The sequence below is a fragment of the Mustela putorius genome, unplaced genomic scaffold (genome assembly GCF_011764305.1).
Source record: "Mustela putorius furo isolate JIRA1106 unplaced genomic scaffold, ASM1176430v1.1 tig00000174_pilon_pilon_pilon, whole genome shotgun sequence".
Lineage (NCBI taxonomy): Eukaryota > Metazoa > Chordata > Mammalia > Carnivora > Mustelidae > Mustela > Mustela putorius.
Genome location: NW_025421304.1, coordinates 2,124,990 through 2,142,872, shown reverse-complemented (window position 1 = coordinate 2,142,872; position 17,883 = coordinate 2,124,990). Strand labels below are relative to the sequence as shown.

Here is a 17,883-nt window from a genome sequence, read left to right as displayed (position 1 = left end):
GGCCGGCCGCGGGCCGTGACGTCAGTGCGCCGCGCCACCGGCCTCGGGTTCCCAGAAGGCCGCGCGGGTCGCGGCGGAGGCAGGTGGGCGGCGGGCCCGGGCTCGGGCGCCAGGCAGGCCGAGGCAGAGACCCGCGCTCCGGCGGGCCCGGGCGGCCGGCGCCATGACCCTGTTCCACTTCGGGAACTGCTTCGCCCTGGCGTACTTCCCCTACTTCATCACCTACAAATGCAGCGGCCTGTGAGTGCGGGGCGTCCGCGGGCGGGAGGGCGCGGGCCCGGGCTAAGCCTCACCGCCCGCTCCTGCAGGTCTGAGTACAACGCCTTCTGGAAGTGCGTGCAAGCCGGGGTCACCTACCTCTTCGTGCAGCTGTGCAAGGTGAGGACGCCTGGGTACCCCCGAAAATACCCTGGAAGACGTGCTCCGGAAGGGGTGGAACTGGGGAGAGGTCCCCGAGCAACTTTTGTATAGCATCTTAGTAAAATGGAGAAAACTCAGTTGTGTGGTGGAGCGTTTTGTACTTTTAGGGAGTGTGAAGGAACCCCAGGGTCCACTCGGTGCTGCTGACACTGCTGGGGATAGCTAGCCCTGGCACCTGCATGCCTTACCCGATGGCCTGGGATCACCACAGAACCCAAACTTGAGACCCCTATCCTCTGTCTCCCCGATCCTATAATCTCGTCCCCCCTTCTGATGGTCTCTCTCCACAAGGGTCCCCTAAACCTCAGAGCCTTACCCTCCACATCCACACTGATTTCCTACATATTCCACTTGGTTTATTCTCTTCCCCTGCAGTGATCTCTCTGTTTCCTGTTCTCAGATGCTGTTCCTGGCCACTTTTTTCCCCACCTGGGAAGGCGGCATCTATGACTTCATTGGGGTGAGTGGGGCAAGGGAGGGGGAGGGAGTACAGGAGTGGGGCCCCCTGGCACCTGTGCTCACTCAAACCTCAACCTGACCCACAGGAGTTCATGAAGGCCAGCGTGGATGTGGCAGACCTGATAGGCCTAAACCTTGTCATGTCCCGGAATGCAGGCAAGGGGGAGTACAAGATCATGGTTGCTGCCCTGGGCTGGGCCACCGCCGAGCTCATTATGTCCCGGTGTGTGCAGCATCCTGGAGCCCAGAATCCTGAGAAAAGACACCTGGGTTCTAGGGAGGTGCTGGAGGGCGGGGGCTCAGATTCTGAGTGTGTTTGGATCTAAGGGTGTTTGGATGCTGGAGAATCCCTCCCTTTGCCTTCCTCAGCTGCATCCCCCTCTGGGTTGGAGCCCGGGGCATTGAGTTTGATTGGAAGTACATCCAGATGAGCATTGACTCCAACATCAGTCTGGTACGAAGTCTCACTCTCCCACACACCTCCTTGCCAGTGGCTGTGCTCTCCCTCAAGGCCTGGCCCTGACTTCCTGCCTCCCTGCAGGTCCATTATATCGTTGCATCTGCCCAGGTCTGGATGATAACACGCTATGACCTCTACCACACTTTTCGGCCCGCGGTACTCCTACTGATGTTCCTTAGCGTCTACAAGGCCTTTGTCATGGAGTGAGCTGCATGGGGTTTGAGGTTGGGTGCCAGTGGGGGTGGATTATCTGTTCTCCTCTCATGATGATGTTTCCCCACAGGACCTTCGTCCACCTCTGTTCCCTGGGCAGCTGGACAGCACTGCTGGCCCGGGCAGTAGTGACAGGGCTGCTGGCCCTCAGCACCCTGGCCCTCTATGTCGCCGTTGTCAACGTGCACTCCTAGGCTTGGTGCCCCAGGCATTCACATACCCTTTCTCTGCCTCCAGGTTTCAGTGAAGTAAACAGTATTTGGAACATTGTTTCTGCCTTCATCTCTGTCTCTAGAACGATCTACCAGTACCACGCACATTGGGTTCTAGAGGCCCTTGTTCTGGCTTTGAAGCCAGGTAGACAGGCTGGAAACTGGCCAACACTGGTTGGTTCTGTGTTCTGCAGTGGTTCCCCAGCTCCTTGTTTTCCCCGGATAGAAGGGGTTAGAGTAGAGGGATCATCTTTGAGCTGCTGCAGAGACCAGGGCTCTGGGGCAACAGGTGATATAAGGGAGCCAGAATCCAGAAATACAGTTCTTGGAGGCTTTTCCTGTCAGCCTTAATGTGGCCCTTCCCTGGCTGCTTTCCTCTGGGGCTCTCAGTCCTGCTCTCCTCTTCTGACCCACCCTTCATATGGCAGCCAAAGAGATCTGTCTGAAATCCCAGTTTTATTAGTGACCCTCCTTGTCTACAACCATCTGAGACCCCCCATTGCACACTGAACAGTCCAGCCACCTGCACACTCGGGTTCGCTTTTGAGAGCAGACATCCGTGATTCCGAGCTCTTCCATGCTTTGGGTCTGTAGCCCTCCCATCCAGTCCTGGCTGGAGTCTCCTCAGGGTGGGGTACGGACACCACTGCGGCCGACTAGCACGGTAGCTGAGCCCACCAACTTGGATATTGTCCCAAATGTTGCCCTCCCTACCTCTTGTTTCACAAACTCTTTGGGAGCTTCTCAGGTGCAATCAGAAACTGCCCCCATTAGGCAGAGGGCAGAGAGGAGAAAGGCAGCCACTCCAGGTTGGTAGGTGGCGGGTTTAAGAAGCAAGGGAACTTTTCAAGGCTTTTCTTTGGGTTGCAAGACACCTAGATCTCTGCACCCACCTTCCAAATTTTAAAAGTTTAGATCGGGGCCTTAACTGGGTTCAGTCATACACACCATCTAATACTGCATCGCTATCTCAAGGCCATGTCCAGCATCTGGGAGGGGCAGGAGAATGCACATTCCCAGGACTAAGGGGGTGAGGAGCCTCCCAGCTCAGGTCAACCTGTCACATTCACAGGCTCTCCAGCTCCAGTATCACCCCAGCCTTTCCCCAGTGGAGCCAGCTGCCTGCCCCATTCCCTCCCCCTCCATGAGGGACATGGGTCAGAAGCAGGGCTTTGAATGTCATGTTTATGACCACCCAGGAAGGAGCGCCCCAGCCCTGATGGATTTCCCAAGGCACCTGCAATAGGGCCAGCGCCCGCTCCCTCCGTCCCTCTGGCTGGCAGGTCCTGCCACACTGTTGCTTAATCCTGGGCTAGGAAGGCACGGAGCACAGCTGTGCTGTGAGTCTTGGTGTGTTCAGAGAGCGTGTTTGCCCTCAGGTGGGGCAGCCACCACTTAGCCCTGCACTCTTATTCTTGTGTCCCAGAGAAGCAGTCCACAGGAGTCCTGGGGGAGGGGTGGGGAGGCGAGCGATTGAATGGTCATGGAGAATACGGGCACTCCCCCAGTCCAGTGGGGTGGACCTGTGATAGGATTGCGCTCCCACACCTCCATCCCATCCCCTGCCTAGCCTCGGACCAGTATAGGGACAAGTGAAGGTTGCAGAAATGATTTCAACTCTTTGCTGAGCAGGGACTCTGATCCGGAGCCCCTGTTGTTGGCTGTGTGCAATAATCCCAGTTTATGTGGGGAGACCAGAGCGGCCGGGGCTGAAGTGGGGGGAGCAAAGGCCATATTAGCGCTGGGCTGGGGGTAGGAGGAGTTCCCTGGAAAAGGAGATGGGAGCTGAGACCTGATGAGCTTTGGGGGCAGGAGGAAAATCCTGGTAGTGGATCCTGTGTAAAGGCCTTGAGGTCAGAGAGCAGGCCTGGCTTTTCCGGTGAAACAAGAATTGGCTAGAATAAGATCGAGGTGGCTTGTGAGCTCACTGTGAACGCTGTCACCCCAGGCAAAGGAATGGGAATTCATTCCCCCAAGGAAGGTGCCGAGTGTCCCTACTCTGCACGAGGCTGTGTTTAGGAACTGAGCTGCAGCTCTGAGCAAACAGCTCCTGAGCTGGAGGACTGTGGGAGACGAAAGGGGATCAGGAAAGACACTTGGACAGGCGCTGGCACCAAATGAAAGTCTGGTTCGTGTGAGCAGGTTTATTACTACGACGCAGCACAAGTGTGTGTGTGTGTGTGTGAAGAGCCCCAGGCAGGGAGCTCCCACCCTCTGCCCCCCCCCCCCCCCCAGAGCACCGGGCCCTGGACGGCTCTGCCAGGTGGTGCAGGGTGCTCTCTGTGGATGGGGAAAGGGAGTGGGACGGTCTCTCCAAGGTTGGGGTGCTGTGGGCCATGGGAGCAGACACAGGTGGTGCTGGGGCTCTTGATCGCTTAGATGTTTGGGTGGCTGCCCAGAGGGTCCCCCCACCTCTGCTGTCGGGGGTGCAAGGGTGGCTTGAACGCGGCAGTCCCTCTAATAGTACAGCTCCTGATCCCACCAGCCTGGGAGAGAGAGAGAGAGGACTCAGGGCTGCGAGACGTGGGTCAGAGGCACCAAGGGCTCAGAGGTATGGATCAATGGAGAGTCAAGGGCTTGGAGGTCAAAGGTTAAGGGCAGCTGTTCTGAGGCTCTCCCAGCACTCCCAGCCCCAGGCCCTTGGTCTCCACACTCACTTCCTGGGCAACAGCGAACTCCCAGTTTCCGAAGCTCATCATAGACGAAGATGAGGAGGCCAAAGGGCATGGGGACCAGCCACCACTGGTACCTGAAGGTCCAGGCGAGATGACAAGGTGAAGGCTACGCTCAAGTCTGTGTCCCTGTGCCCATCCCCCTACTCGCAGCTCCCAGCCCCTCACCGGATGGGCATGAAGTTGAAGATGTTGGGCATTCCGGGGCAGTAGCAGAGGAAGCAGCCGATGCAGACCTGGAACACGATGGCGATCACCAGGATCTTGTTCCTGTGGGCGGGTGGGGTGGGACAGGCTCAGACCGGGGGGTTCAGGACAAGGACAGGCTGCAAGGAGCGGGGACCACATGTCATCAGCAGCAGGGAAAGTAGGGAGATGCTTCAACAGTGGACTCGGGTCCTGTCCCATCTCCCCCTTGGTGAATAAAAACGGAGGGGCCGGGAGCTGCGGAGGCAGGTGGTGGGAGCTGGAGCAGGGCTGGGATAGGAGTGCTGGGGCGGGAGCGGGCCAGCTGGGGACACCTGAAGAAGCCCTGCTGGAAGGCGGAGAGACGGCGCGTCTTGCGGATGAGGACATCAGCTATCTGGCACATCTCAATGCTGATGAAGAACACGGTGTAACAGGTGTACTGCTGGTACAGGCGCTGCCCGAACGTCTGCAGCCAGAGGGGAGCAGAAACAGCCTGAGCTGGGATGGAGACGGCCTGTAGCCGTGAAGCCCTCCCATCAGAGGCTGGTGTAGGGGAGAGGAGGGAGACGATGTCTCTCCCAGGTTTGCCGGACCCTGGAAGTTGGCGGGCGGAGGGGGGAGGGTGGCTGGAGATCGTGACCTTGCAGAGATTAAACATCACACCTGGGCACATGGGAGCTCAGGCCAGTCGGCTCTCACAATGAAGAAGCACTACAGCCTTTCCCGCACACGGGAAGGCACCTGGGAAAATAGTCAGACTCCTATGGCGGAATTTGCAAAGTCCAGTGACTCTGATGCCCAGGCAGATGGCCAAAATGAGTGATGTGGGCCAGAAGGGCCTTTGGGGAACAGGACGCACGCCCCATTTAAAAAGAGCAACCACTACTCCGACCATTTCTTCAATGTAACTGTTTAGAATACCAGCTAATTGTGAGGAACACACACTATGCTTCAGGCCCCACGTGTTACACATGGATTACCGCACTGAATCCCCCCCCACAAAATCCTACAAGGAAGATCCGGGGGGGGGGGCAGACTACAGTTTCCTCAGCATTCTTGGAAGGGCTAGCTAAAACACAGCCATCCAGGCCCCATGCCCAGAGGTCTGCGGTGGGAGCTGAGGATTTGCCTTTCAAACAAGTTCCCAGGTGATGCTGTTGCTGCTGGTGTGAGGACCGCACTGCGAGGTCACGGAGGCAGAGAGCATCTCCACTTACAGATGGGAAAACCAAGGCACAGAGAGGCAGATCAACTTGCCCAGGGTCACACAGCTGGTGAAGAATGCTGGCAGGCCATGAATCCAGGCAGCCTGGCTCCCAAGGTCCGCATTCCCAACTGTGATCGTCAATGTTTAAGGGGAACATCCTGAACTGTCACAGCACAGGGCAAACTAACAACCCCTGCTAGCCAGATCTCGACTCTCCGGGCTCCAAACCTTCATTAAAGGCGGCCACGCAGGCGAAGACTCTGTAAGTGATGCCGCAGTCACAGTGACAGCATCAGGATGCTGTCCATCCCAGAGATGACAGGCCACTGCCAGGCGAGGGGCTGCTGTGACCATCAGCAGCAGGAGGGCGGAGCTCAAGACAGTGGTGGGAGAGGCCCCAGGAACCCACACAGAGTCTGGGTACCTGGGATGCCCCGGCTGAGCTCCGTCACGAGTGGACAACTGGAAATGAGGGAGCCATGGGACGGGGATGAGGGGCTGGGGCTCACCCACTCCTGGCCGTAGCTGTCCTGCAGATCTTGTAGGTGGTGGTTCTCCCAGTATGGTCGCAGCCCCACACACAGCAGTGGGAACCAGCCCTCCTGGGCCATGGCCGTGAAGTAGTCAGTGAAGCCAGCAAATGACTGGATGGCACCTGAGGGGCAGGAGAAGTGACATGGGGAGACAGAGATGGAGACCCAGACAGGGACATGGAAAGACAGGGACACAGATGCCACAGAGAGAGGGTCAAGGACACAGGATCACAGACAGACAGTGCCAGACACAGAGAGACACAGAGACAAGGATCCCAAGAGTGATCAACAGGGGATGGAAGAGACAAGGCAGAGAGAGACAGAGAAGGGACATGGGGATCACAGCAGACAGACTCAGGAAACAACAGGGAACCAGGATTGAATGCCAAACCCATGATCCAGAACAAGCCACAGCTCTGGTTAGAGACTCCAGGGCAGGTGAGAAGCCCTGTAGGAAACCCGGGGGTCCCTGGCCCCCCGGACACTCACCAATCTGGAAGTAGGAGTAGGCAGCCAGGGGCTCGTTGACCAGCCGGTCGCGCTTTGGGTTCCGGGGACGAAGATGCATGATGTCACTCTCTGCCTTCTCATATGCCAGGGACACGGATGGGAACTGGCCGGGAGCGGAAAGTGTTGGGATTATGGGTTTGCCCATCCCCTATGTGTCCAAGTGCCCTCCACCAGGGCAACCTCCCATCCCAGTGGAGAGAGACAGGACTGAGCTTGGGAAGCAGGTGGCCGTGCAGGCACACCTGCCCAGACAGCACAGACCAGCTGGCCCCCAACAAGTCCATGTTGCCATGTCCCTCCACAGCTTTGTCCACATCTGACCAGCTGTCCATCTCCATCAGAACATCTGCCACTACCCACCCCTTCCTCCCCTACTGTTTTTTTGTCCTTGTCTCTTGTCTCTTTCTCTGTGACTGTCTCTGCTTTTGTATCCGTGTGTCCTGTCTCTCCCCGTCACTCTCTCTGCATCTCTTCCATCTCTGTGCTCCCCCACACTATCCTCCCCACCCACACCCCATCTATCCATCACAGAAGAGTGGCCACAGTGTGGCCTGGTCAAGAGCAGAGTCCCTGGGGCCCCAGACTGCCTGGGCTCCAACCCCAGCATGTAACTTATTTGCTGTGGGACCAGCCACTCAACCTGTCTGTGCCTCATTTCGCTCATTGGTAAAATGGTGATGACAAATTAATAAAGCTGCTCCATAGAGTGTTTCTGAGGACAAAATTAAGGAAATTAATGCCAGCCTGGCCCAGAGAAGACACTAGGTGAGTGCTGCTGAGTAAGAAAGTCAACATGGCCACGTCCCTGGCTGCATTCATGCCTGTATCTATCGTTCTCTGTCTGTCTGTCTGCCCTGGGGCCTGACAGCATCTGTCCACGGCTGTTGAAGGATGTCTGCTGTGATCCAAGTGTCACCAGAGATATGTGTGTGTGTGTGTCTGAGGGTCCTTATCTGAGTCCATAGGTCGGTCTGTGCCGACCTGAGTGTCCACCTGCGCATCCATGTCTGTAATTTTGTCTGGGACCACCCGCCAGCCTGCCTGCATGTCCCCGTCTGGCTGCCTTTGCACACTGCGTCCAAGGGCGTCATCCATGACGTCTGTGGGCAGTCAGGGGTCCGTGGGCCCCAAGCAGGGTTGGGGGGTCGGGAGACTCACGATGTCGGTGCAGAGTTCTATGAAGAGGATGGTGATGCAGCCAAGGGGCAGGGGCACGCTGACGGTGATGTAGATGAGGTACGGGGTCAGCTCAGGGATGTTCTTGGTCAGTGTGTAGGCGATAGACTTTTTCAGGTTATCAAAGATCAGTCGGCCTGTGCAGGGGGGTTGGGGGAAAGAGCGGGCACCTCAGCCTCCTCGCCACCCACCGCCTCCTGCGCCCACGTCGCCTCCCCTTGGCCCCCATCTCCACCCTGGCACAGACCCTGCTCCACGCCCGTCACAATGGAGGCAAAGTTGTCATCCAGCAGGATCATGTCTGCTGCATTTTTGGCAGCATCCGAGCCAGCAATGCCCATGGCCACGCCGATGTCAGCCTTCTTCAGGGCTGGGGAGTCATTCACACCATCCCCCGTCACAGCCACAATGGCACCCTGTGGGGCGGGGGCGGGGAGTCAGGGAGAGGCCCATGGAGGGCCAGCCTAGCCCACTGGGCTGCCTCCCTCTGCAGAGCCGTACCAGGCGCTGGCAGCTCTCCACGATCACCAGCTTCTGCTGGGGACTGGTACGAGCAAACACCATCTCGGGGTGAGTGCGCAGTGCCTCGACCAGCTCTGACGGGTCCATGTCCTTCAGCTGCATGCCATTGATGACGCAGGCACGGGCATCCCTGGGAAAGGGGGGTATCACCGGAGTCACCATCTACGCGGGCCGTGGGAAGAACCACGGGGAGGGCAGCAGCGTCCTTACTTCTTATTAACTTGGTCCACGGGCACACGGAGGCGGGCAGCGATGTCCTCCACAGTCTCGCTTCCTTCCGAAATGATACCCACACTGGCCGCGATGGCCTTGGCTGTGATGGGGTGGTCACCCGTCACCATGATCACCTGTTGGGGAGGGGACCATCAGACCCCTGATGCCTTCAGTGCAGCCCACTCCCAGCCCTCCCTGGCGGACCTCTACTGATGACCCATTCGCTCATTCAACCACTGAAAGTCAGGGACAAAAGAGACGAAAATCTCTGTTCTTGTGGAGCTGACCCTCTTGTGCGGGAGACAGAAGAGACACAAATTAAGGGGACAAATGATACAGCATGTTAGGAGAGGAGGAAAGGAAGCTGAGTAAAGGAGATGGTCAATGTTGGGTGGAGAAAGTGGTGTCAATTTTCAGTATGTCCAGGGAAAGCCTCATTGAGAAGGTGACAACTGAGCGGAGGTATGAAAGAGGTGAGAGATTTGGCCACATGACAAATGGAGGGAAGAGTGTTCCTGGCAACAGGAACAGCCAAGGTGAAGGCCTGGGGTGTGAACATGAGTGAACTGTTGGAGCAACAGCGGGAAGGCCAGCACACTGGAGAGCAGTAAATGAGAGGTGGGGGGCTAAGGAATCAGCTTAGAAAGGTAACAGGACCCAACCCTTATACGGCTTAGAGACCATGGGGAGGACGTGGGTGTTGTTTGCCCAATCTTGGCTCCCCAACTCTTGATTTGTCTATCAGGGACCACCCCCTTCCCCCAGGGTTAAAGGTCAGTCTCTGGCCAAGAATGGGCAAGTAAGCCCAGAGCTGGTCAACTAAGGTATCCCCATCCTCTCAGCCACAGTGACTGGGTTCAGAAAGGAACCCGGGCACCAATCTGGGACAACAGCAGAAGAGGTGCTCTTTTCTGTGGAGTGGCTAAATAGGTGGGATATAGGTTGGATCTTCTGGGGGATGATCATCTTTCTCCACCCAAATGAAGGAACTACTTGAGAATAAAGCCACCAGAGAGAAAAGGAGAACCGAGACATGGAGAAAGGCAAATTCCTAATGACACTCAACTCCTAGATCCAGCTATACCTGAAGCTTCAGTCCCCAGAACTTTTCAGTTTTGTGAATCAGTATATCCCTTTTTTGGTTCAAATGACTTTCAGGGAGTTTTCTGTCACAGGGTTCCTTGCCCCCAGATACTCTCATTATCTGTTCTCACCCCTGCCCCCTCCTTTCCCTGGTTGCATACCCGGATGCCTGCCGTGCGACACTTGAGCACCGCGTCAGGGACGGTGGCCCGGGGCGGGTCTATCATGGATACAAGTCCCGCAAAGCACAGGCCACTACTTGGAAAGTTCATTGCCTCCACGTCGAAGGCATAGCCAGGCGGGTAGTCCTTCTCACTCAGGTACAGCTGGCAGAAGCCTGACCAGAAAACAGGGAAGTCAAAGAGAAGTCCTGGGCAGACACTTGCCTAGCATGGCCAGGTGATGGGCAGAATCACCAGGCCCCTCACACCAAGCACCTACAGATACCTGACCCTGTCCTGAATCCTTCACATGATCAGTCTGTCCTCACCGCCAGCAAGGGAGGCTATTAGCATGCTCATGTTGCAGATAGGGAAACTGAGGTCTAGAGAGGGAACAATCCTTGCCAGCGGTCCCACAGCAAGTAAGATGAAAGATCCAGAACTGAACCACAGGTTTGCGTCTCCCAGGGTCGAGGCAGTGGTTAGGGAAGTTTAGCAGTCCGGACAAAATGTTCAGGGAGGTCAGAGGTCAGGACAAGGACTGGAGAGTCTTGAGTTGAGGCTGGGACTGGGGAGGAATGAAGGGTCAAGAGGAGGACATTGAAAGGTGGAAGTAAAAGTGATGACAGGTCAAAGCTGGGGCAAGAGCTGGGAAAAATCAAGGGATGTCAGGTCAGGATAAGGAAGGTCCCAGGGAAAGGACAGGTGGGGAGGGCCTGGGTCAAGGTAGAAATTGAGGATGGGAAAGGGTCAGCCCTGAAACAGGGAAAGTCAAATGTGAGTGTGTGCACTTGGACAGGTTAGCTGTCAGGGGACCTCAAAGGTCATGGTCAGGGCTGGGCCAGGAAGGTCGGGCAGGTTCTGTGCTAGCTCCTCCTCACCCACAGGTTTACCATCTACTGTGGGGGCTCACCGAGCCCTGGGGGTCTCACCAAGCACACGTTCACCCAGGCCTCCCAGGCTAAGGTAGGCAGTCTGAAAAGCCTCGCGCCATTGCTCGTCCAGCGGCAGTTCCTGGCCCTTGATGAGGATGGAGCTACAGCGTTCCAGCACGCGCTCGGGGGCGCCCTTCATCACCAGCACGTGCCGGGGGTCCCGCGGGTCCTCCAGTGTGTGGATGGACAGCTGCAGGCGAGGAAGGGACCGGTGGCTAGGAGGCGGGCCGGGGGCGGGGCTTGGTAGAGGGACGGGGCTGACGGCTAGAAAGGTGCCGAGGGTATAGAGGGTGCTGTGTGGCTGGGGTGAGGCGCTAGCGTGCTGAGCATGGCTTTGGTGGGGATTGAGGGTTAGGGGCGCAGTAAGAAGCCTGGGGGCTGGGATTGGGCAGAATTAGGGTCGGAGTTGGGCTGGGGCGGGATGTGGATTGCGAGCCACCCCGCGGAAGGCCTAAGAGCCCCAGCTAAGGGACTGTGAGAGTCCCCTGAGCGCAAATGGGCAGCGGCTGTGGGAAGAGCCGGAGATGTGGGTGCGTGGAGAGGGAGGAAACAGAGAGAAGACCCGCGATAGGTCAGCCCCGAGTGTGGGTGGGGCCTGCGGTGGGCGGGGCCAGCCCCGTGGGCGGGGTGGGGCGCGGTGGGTGCGCACACCTGGAACTTGTTGGTGGAGTTGAAGGGGATCTCGCAGACTTTGGGGAAGCGCTCGCGGTACCCCATGGCATTGCCCAGCGTCAGCTCGGAGAACTTAAGCAGCGCCGTCTCGGACGCGTCCCCGATCACGATGCGCTGGAAGCGGGGGCTGGTGTCAGGGGTGAGCCTGGCTGCACCATCTCCCAGGTTTCCCCGGAGTCCCCGGGGATCTCACCTTGGGCACCGGCACCGCGTCCTGGCCGGACTTGAAGGCAGCGCGGTTGCACAGGGTGAGCACGCGGCATAGCGCCCGCCAAGTCTCTGAAGACTGGTCAAATGTCTGCCCTGGAGGCCAGGCGTCCAGGCTGGGACCAAGCGGGGTGGGCCCCAAGCCCGGAGCAGCATTCTCCCATACCAAAAGCGAGCCTCTCCCCCTAGACTCATGAGAAGGTCCCCTCCCAGACCTGGTGGGACCCAAACCTCTTCTCATACCCCGGGGCTCTTGTCTCCAGAGCCAGTATTGAATTTCCTAGGACCTCTGATACCATGCTGCTTTGCAGACCTGCAGCTTCATAGACCCTGTCCCTGATCGGGAAGGAGCCCCTCTCCATCCAGGCAGAGCCCTCCCCAGAGTTCCCTTCCCAGTCTGCCCTCTACCAGATCCTGGCCCAGCCCGGTCTCCGCCCACCGCCACACCTGACTGGTCTTCCGTAGTGTCCGCAGTGTGAATGTGGTTGTCAAACCAGAGATGGGACACGGTCATGCGGTTCTGAGTGAGGGTCCCTGTCTTGTCCGAGCAGATCACTGACGTGGAGCCCAGTGTCTCCACGGCTTCCAGGTTCTTGACGACACAGTTCTTGCTGGCCAGCCGCTTGGCTGTCAGGGACAAGCAGACCTGTCAGAAGGGGCGAGTAGCGGTTAGGGGGGCGCAGTCCTTGCTTCTGGTCCTCCTTCCCTTCTCCCACAGTGCAGGGAGCCTTGACCCCAGCCACCATACTATGTACACAGCATCCCTCCGCAAAACCCATGCTTTTCTTGCCTCAGCCTTCTTCCCAGCCTGTGCTTGCCACCTGGGATGCCTCCCCAGTGGGCCCAGATGAAGGTAGCTCACTAGGCCCCTCACTAAGCTGCCGGAGCTGAGGTTCTCTAAGTTCTCTCATCAACACAACCACACTGAGAAAACAAACATCCTCCGAGCCTTCTCTGGGGCTGGTCTTGCCCTGGGTGCTGACTGTGGAGGGCTGCCCGCGTTGGGTCTCAGCCTCCTCTGGTCAAGGACAAGGCCTGTTCACCTGTGAGTCCTCGGCATTCAGTCTAGGGTGCGGCCCAGAGGGGCCTCGGTGAGTGATGGCTGAGTGGGCGAATAGGTGGAGAGCAGGGGAGGGGGGAGGGTGGCTGAGGGAAGGCACAGGCGGGCAGGTGAGTGAGTGGGGACAGCCGGAGATGATGGAGGCAATCCTGGGAGAACACACAGAAGGATGGATGAGCCTTTTGGCTCTCTGCGCCTCTCTTCTGTCTCCCCCACTCACCGTGACAGTGGCCAGCAGCCCCTCGGGCACATAGGCTACCACGATGGCCATGAAGAAGACCATGGCCCTCAGGAATGTGTAGCCAATGCACATGGCCACCACAAAAAATGTGGCGCCGAAGAGGATGGCCAGGCCTGCGATGATGTCCACAAAATGTTCGATTTCAATAGCGATGGGCGTCTTCTCATTTTCCACTCCCGATGCCAGGGACGCAATGCGCCCGATGATGGTGCGGTCACCCGTGTTCACCACCAGGCCTTGTGCTGTGCCTGCAGTGGGGTCGAGAGGGCGCCTCAGGGCCTGGCAGGTGGCAGCAGGGCTGTGTGCATCGTGGGAACTGAAGCCGGGTGGGGGGTGGGGGAAGGCGGGGAGGCGGTGTGGCTCAGTATGGGGCGAAGAGGGGCAGGGCAGACAGCATGGTCAGCTGGGGGAGGCAGGCCGGGGCCTCACGGACCCTCAAGGCACATGGTGGAGAAGAAGGCGATGTTGCGGGTCTCCAGTGGGCTCTCGTGTGTACACTCGGGCGAGCGGGTCTGCGGCTCAGACTCTCCGGTCAGTGAGGAGTTGTCCACCTTGCAGCCCTGCGCCTGGAGGATCCTGATGTCTGCAGGCACTCGGTCCCCGCCTTTCATCTCCACTAGGTCGCCCACCACAAGCTGATCTGCGTTGATCTGGAACTTGTCCCCATCTCGGATCACAGTTGCTTGCTGTGGGGCAGGAGCACAGAGTTGAGCTGGGCAGGGGATGGGGGTGGAGGTTGCGGAGTGCAGGGGGAGGAGGGGAGGGCCAAAGGGGGAGTGTTGAGAACCCAAGGGGCAAGCCAGAGGCCACGGGTGCAGAGCAGCTTGGGCCTGGTGGGAGGGCCCACACAGATGCCAGGAGCCTCACTGTGCCTCCTCCCCCAAGTGCAGACCCAGAACTGACGTGACGGGGCTGCAGCACCCACCTGGGGCACGAGGTTCTTGAAGCTGGCAATGATGTTGGTGCTCTTAAACTCCTGGTAGTAGCCAAAGCAGCCGGTGACCACGACCACGGCAATGAGGGCCAGGGCCAGGTACAGCTGGGTAGAGGAGGGAAGGGGACCGGGCGGATGAGAAGGGGCCTGAAGCTCCCCGCACAAGGGCCCCTGCCTGCTCCCTGTCCACTGGTATTCTTGGGCTCACCTGGGGGTTTTCCCTGCTCTGCTAGAAAGTCACATGTGCTGTTCTTGGGGTCTCTTCATGTCCCTTTCTCAGCTTCCCTGTATTCTCAGTGTCCTGTATCCTTGTCCCCTGCGTCCCATATTCTTTGCATCCCGGATCCGACCTCCCCTGTGTCCCCATATCCTGTGGCTTTGCGGTGGCACAATTCACCTTTTCCTGTGTCTTGTGCTCCGCATGTCACTATCCTTTGTCTCATATTTCTCATGCCCTGTACCCTGTGCTCCAGCTTTTGTACTCTGTGTGGTCATCATCTGCTCGCTGTCCTCTGGGTGCCTTGGGCCGTGTCCCCATTTCCATGTTTGTGTGCTGTCCATCTTACGGTGCATACCCTGTAGACTCCACGATCATGTTCCACATTCCAAGTCCCTATGTCCAGTGTCTCCCCACGTCTGTGTACCTCTAAGTCTCCATCCTGTGTCATATGTCCTGTCACTTTCTTTTTTTTTTTTTTAAGATTTTATTTATTTATTGGACTGACAGAGATCACAAGTAGGCAGAGAGGCAGTCAGAGAGAGGGAGGAAGCAGGCTCCCTGCTGAGCAGAGAGCCCAATGCGGGGCTCGATCCCAGGACCCTGGACCCAGGACCCAGGACCCTGGGATCATGACCTGAGCCAAAGGCAGAGGCTTTAACCCACTGAGCCACCCAGGTGCCCCTACCCTGTCACTTTCAAATGCCTGTCCAATGCCACATGTCTTTAAGTCCCCATGTCCCTTATTCCGACCTCTTGTCCTGCATCTCAATATTCTCTGTCTCTGTGCTTCCTTATCTGTGCTCTGTCTCTCCTGAGTCCAATGTCCCCATGCCCTTGTGTCCCATGTCTGAGTCCCATGTCCCCTGTGCCCTTGGTCTCTCACATGTCATCTGTTTCCCAGTCTCCTATCTTAAGGATCACATTTCCATGCCTTTGTATCCCCACCTGTGTCCATCATATCTGAGACACATTCTCCAGGTCCCCCGTGACCTGGGTCATTGGGGCTGCCCCACACCTCAGTGTCCTTCAGCGCCCATGACCCATGTCTTGACTGAATTTCCACATCTCCAAATCCCCATCCTGTGTCCCTTGCATCCTGAGTCTATGCCCAGTATCCTCTCTCCTCCAGGTCCCTGTGTCCCATATCAGCCCGCAGCATCTGCCACTCACATTGTCGTCGGTGGTGAGGTCACCCTCGCTGGCCTGGATGCCAAAGGCGATGAGGCAGATGGCGGCAGCCACCCACATGAGGCACTGCAGACCACCTGCCAGCTGCCGCGCGAACTTGACGTACTCAGGGGTGCCCCGCGGCGGCCTCAGAGCATTGGGCCCATCCCGCAACAGCAGCTCAGCGGCCAGGCCAGCAGACAGGCCCTGGGGATGGGGCAGGCGGTCATGGTGGCTGCTAAGGGCTTTCCTTTTACCGCACGCTCCTCCGTGAGGGGAGCTCTTCTGCCTCCTTTCCCCCCTGCTGCCACCCCCACCGTCTGTCTTGTTTCTCTTCTTCATTTCTGTGTCCATCCTCACCTCCGTCCTGCCCCTTCCCCCTGCCCTCCTCTGTGTCTTTCTCATCTTTCTGCCTGGCTCTCTCCTCCTGTTGTCTCCGCTCTGTTTCTCTCTCTTACCTGTCCCTGTCTCTCTGCCTCTTTTTATCTGCTTCTCCTACTCCATCTCTCTCTCTCTCTGTGGTCCTTTCCCTTTCTCTCTAATGCATTTCTCCCTTTTCTCCCTCTCTCTCTCCCTCTCTCCCCTTCTCTGCACGCCCCCCTCCCTCTGCACCCAGCTCACCTTGGTCGCACTGGTCTGATATTTCTGTTCCAACTCTGCCACTGACAGCTGGTGGTCGTTCTGTGGGGAGGGGCAGGACACTCACTGTCCAGCTCTCACCAGCCACGCTCCGGTCCCCCGCCCAGGCCCCCGGCCCCACGCTCACGATCTCCATCTCCTTCTTCATGTTCTCCAGCTTGTCCTTCTTCTTGCCTCCTTCCTTGCCTGCCTTCTTCTTGCTCATCTTGGCGGCCATGTCCCCACCAGGGCCAGGACCCAGCTCTACCGAGTACATCTCGTAATTCTCCTGGGGGATGGGAGGAGGGGGGAGGCATCAGATCCCACTGCAACTCCTGCCTCCAGCCTCCATCCCCCCGACCCCTGCCTCCGGGCTCCACTCACTGCCTTCCCCATGGTGCCCGGGGCAGCCACCCTCCTTTGCTCAGACAGAGCCTAGGGTCTGGACCAGCCCTGATATACCCAGGGAGGGAGGGGGTGGAGCAAGACAGGCCCAATTAGAACTGATTGCGGGGCTCCTTGGGGTGACCTCCAGGCCTAAGCAGCTCGGGCATTAACTACTAGGCTGCCCTAACGTGCCCAGACCCATCTCTACCTGCCACTGAGATCAGGGGATCTCTGAGTAGGTCCATGTTAACAACAACAAGAATATCAACCATATGGTGTTTATTGTGTGCCAGGCACTGGGCTGGGAGCTTTCCTGTAGTAACTAATGGAACCTCCCAACAACCCTCTGAGGCGTGTACCATTCTTACCTCCCCCTACCATAGGGATGGGGAAACTGAGGCACAGGGAAATTAAGTCACTCACTGGTTGTCCCTAAGCTAGGATGGGAAAGAGTCAGGACTCAGAACCAGGTAGCGGGACTGCAGTGTCCTCTTCCAGACCACACTGCCCATGTCCGACTCCTGGAGGGGGAAAGTGCTCACAACGGTGGCTGTAGCAGCTGTTCTTTAGGGAGGACTTCCCGGGTCGCGGGTCTGCCCAGGGATGTTTGTGCTTTCAGTTCAGGTCATGATCTCAGGGTCTTGGAGTCAAGTCCCGCATTGGCCTGCCTGCTCAGCAGCAAGTCTGCTTTTCTCCCTCTCCCTCTGCCCCACCTCACCTCCGCTTACGCTCGCGCTCTCTCTCAAATAAATAAAATCTTTATTAAAATAATAAATAAATAGGGGCACCTGGGTGGCTCAGTGGGTTGAGCCTCTGCCTTCAGCTCAGGTCATGATCTCAGGATCCTGGGATCAGGCCCCGCATCGGCTCTCGGCTTGGGGGGGGGGGGAGCCTGCTTCCCCTGCTCTCTCTGCCTGCCTCTCTATTTGTGATCTCTCTCTCTCTGTGAAAATAAATAAATGAAATTTAAAAAATAATAATAAATAAATAAAGTTGTGGTGACTAAGTGTCAGGAGAGGGTTCTAGCCCAGGTCTGACCCCAGAGCCTAGTTCTCCCATGGGGCCACTGACGAGAGAGCCCAGACCTCACAGCAGCCACGGTGATTACGGACCAGGCGCTGCACACTGTGACCCCCAGCGTGTGCCACCACAACTGTGTTGGTGGCACTATCACTCCCATTGCGCACAGAGGGTAACCGAGGCTTGGAGGGGCTCAGGGAGGGTCCCAGCGGTGCCCCACACTTCCAGCTGTAGCCATCACAGCTCTGTCATTCCCATCTCCACCCCAAACTTCCCAGATGGGGAAACAAAGGTGCAAAGTAGGGGAAAAGAGGTGTACAAGGTTCCTGGGCTCGATCTTGGTATTGGTGCCAGGGTTGAGGTCCCCCATGCAGGGAACTCTGTGGGCCACA

At 57.7% G+C, this 17,883-nt stretch overlaps 2 protein-coding genes across 2 annotated transcripts; one reads left to right on the top strand and one right to left on the bottom strand.

Annotated features, from left to right (window-relative positions):
* Positions 1-41: 41 nt before the first annotated feature.
* On the top strand, positions 42-1,822 carry TMEM147 (transmembrane protein 147). The gene is made up of 7 exons (XM_045075942.1): positions 42-240; positions 309-378; positions 821-880; positions 966-1,102; positions 1,249-1,333; positions 1,421-1,542; positions 1,623-1,822. The coding sequence occupies exons 1-7, from the start codon at positions 164-166 to the stop codon at positions 1,744-1,746; spliced, it is 675 nt and encodes a 224-aa protein (XP_044931877.1). The 5' UTR covers positions 42-163; the 3' UTR covers positions 1,747-1,822.
* Positions 1,823-3,887: 2,065 nt separating this feature from the next.
* ATP4A (ATPase H+/K+ transporting subunit alpha) lies at positions 3,888-16,480 on the bottom strand. Its single transcript, XM_045075940.1, has 22 exons — positions 16,469-16,480; positions 16,233-16,373; positions 16,088-16,147; positions 15,470-15,673; positions 14,071-14,184; positions 13,579-13,831; positions 13,125-13,393; positions 12,292-12,490; positions 11,831-11,940; positions 11,617-11,751; positions 10,963-11,155; positions 10,031-10,206; positions 8,784-8,920; positions 8,553-8,703; positions 8,299-8,467; positions 8,034-8,188; positions 6,855-6,978; positions 6,342-6,487; positions 4,958-5,091; positions 4,605-4,706; positions 4,422-4,513; positions 3,888-4,250 (listed from the first exon to the last, which is right to left on the bottom strand). Exons 1-22 carry the CDS (start codon positions 16,478-16,480, stop codon positions 4,222-4,224), a joined length of 3,105 nt encoding a protein of 1,034 aa, XP_044931875.1. The 3' UTR covers positions 3,888-4,221.
* Between the last annotated feature and the right edge of the window lie 1,403 nt (positions 16,481-17,883).

What these genes read in the sequence shown, in the direction of transcription:
- ATP4A (XM_045075940.1), bottom strand. An exon ending in TCAAGAACCTCGTGCCCCAG is followed by an intron (nt 13,832 to 14,070) that starts GTGGGTGCTGCA and finishes CCTGCCCCACAG; the next exon opens with CAAGCAACTGTGATCCGAGA. An exon ending in TTCAACTTCATGCCCATCCG is followed by an intron (nt 4,514 to 4,604) that starts GTGAGGGGCTGG and finishes CTGGACCTTCAG; the next exon opens with GTACCAGTGGTGGCTGGTCC.
- TMEM147 (XM_045075942.1), top strand. Translation starts at nt 164, where the DNA reads ATGACCCTGTTCCACTTCGGGAACTGCTTCGCCCTGGCGTACTTCCCC. An exon ending in TCTTCGTGCAGCTGTGCAAG is followed by an intron (nt 379 to 820) that starts GTGAGGACGCCT and finishes TCCTGTTCTCAG; the next exon opens with ATGCTGTTCCTGGCCACTTT. An exon ending in TACAAGGCCTTTGTCATGGA is followed by an intron (nt 1,543 to 1,622) that starts GTGAGCTGCATG and finishes GTTTCCCCACAG; the next exon opens with GACCTTCGTCCACCTCTGTT.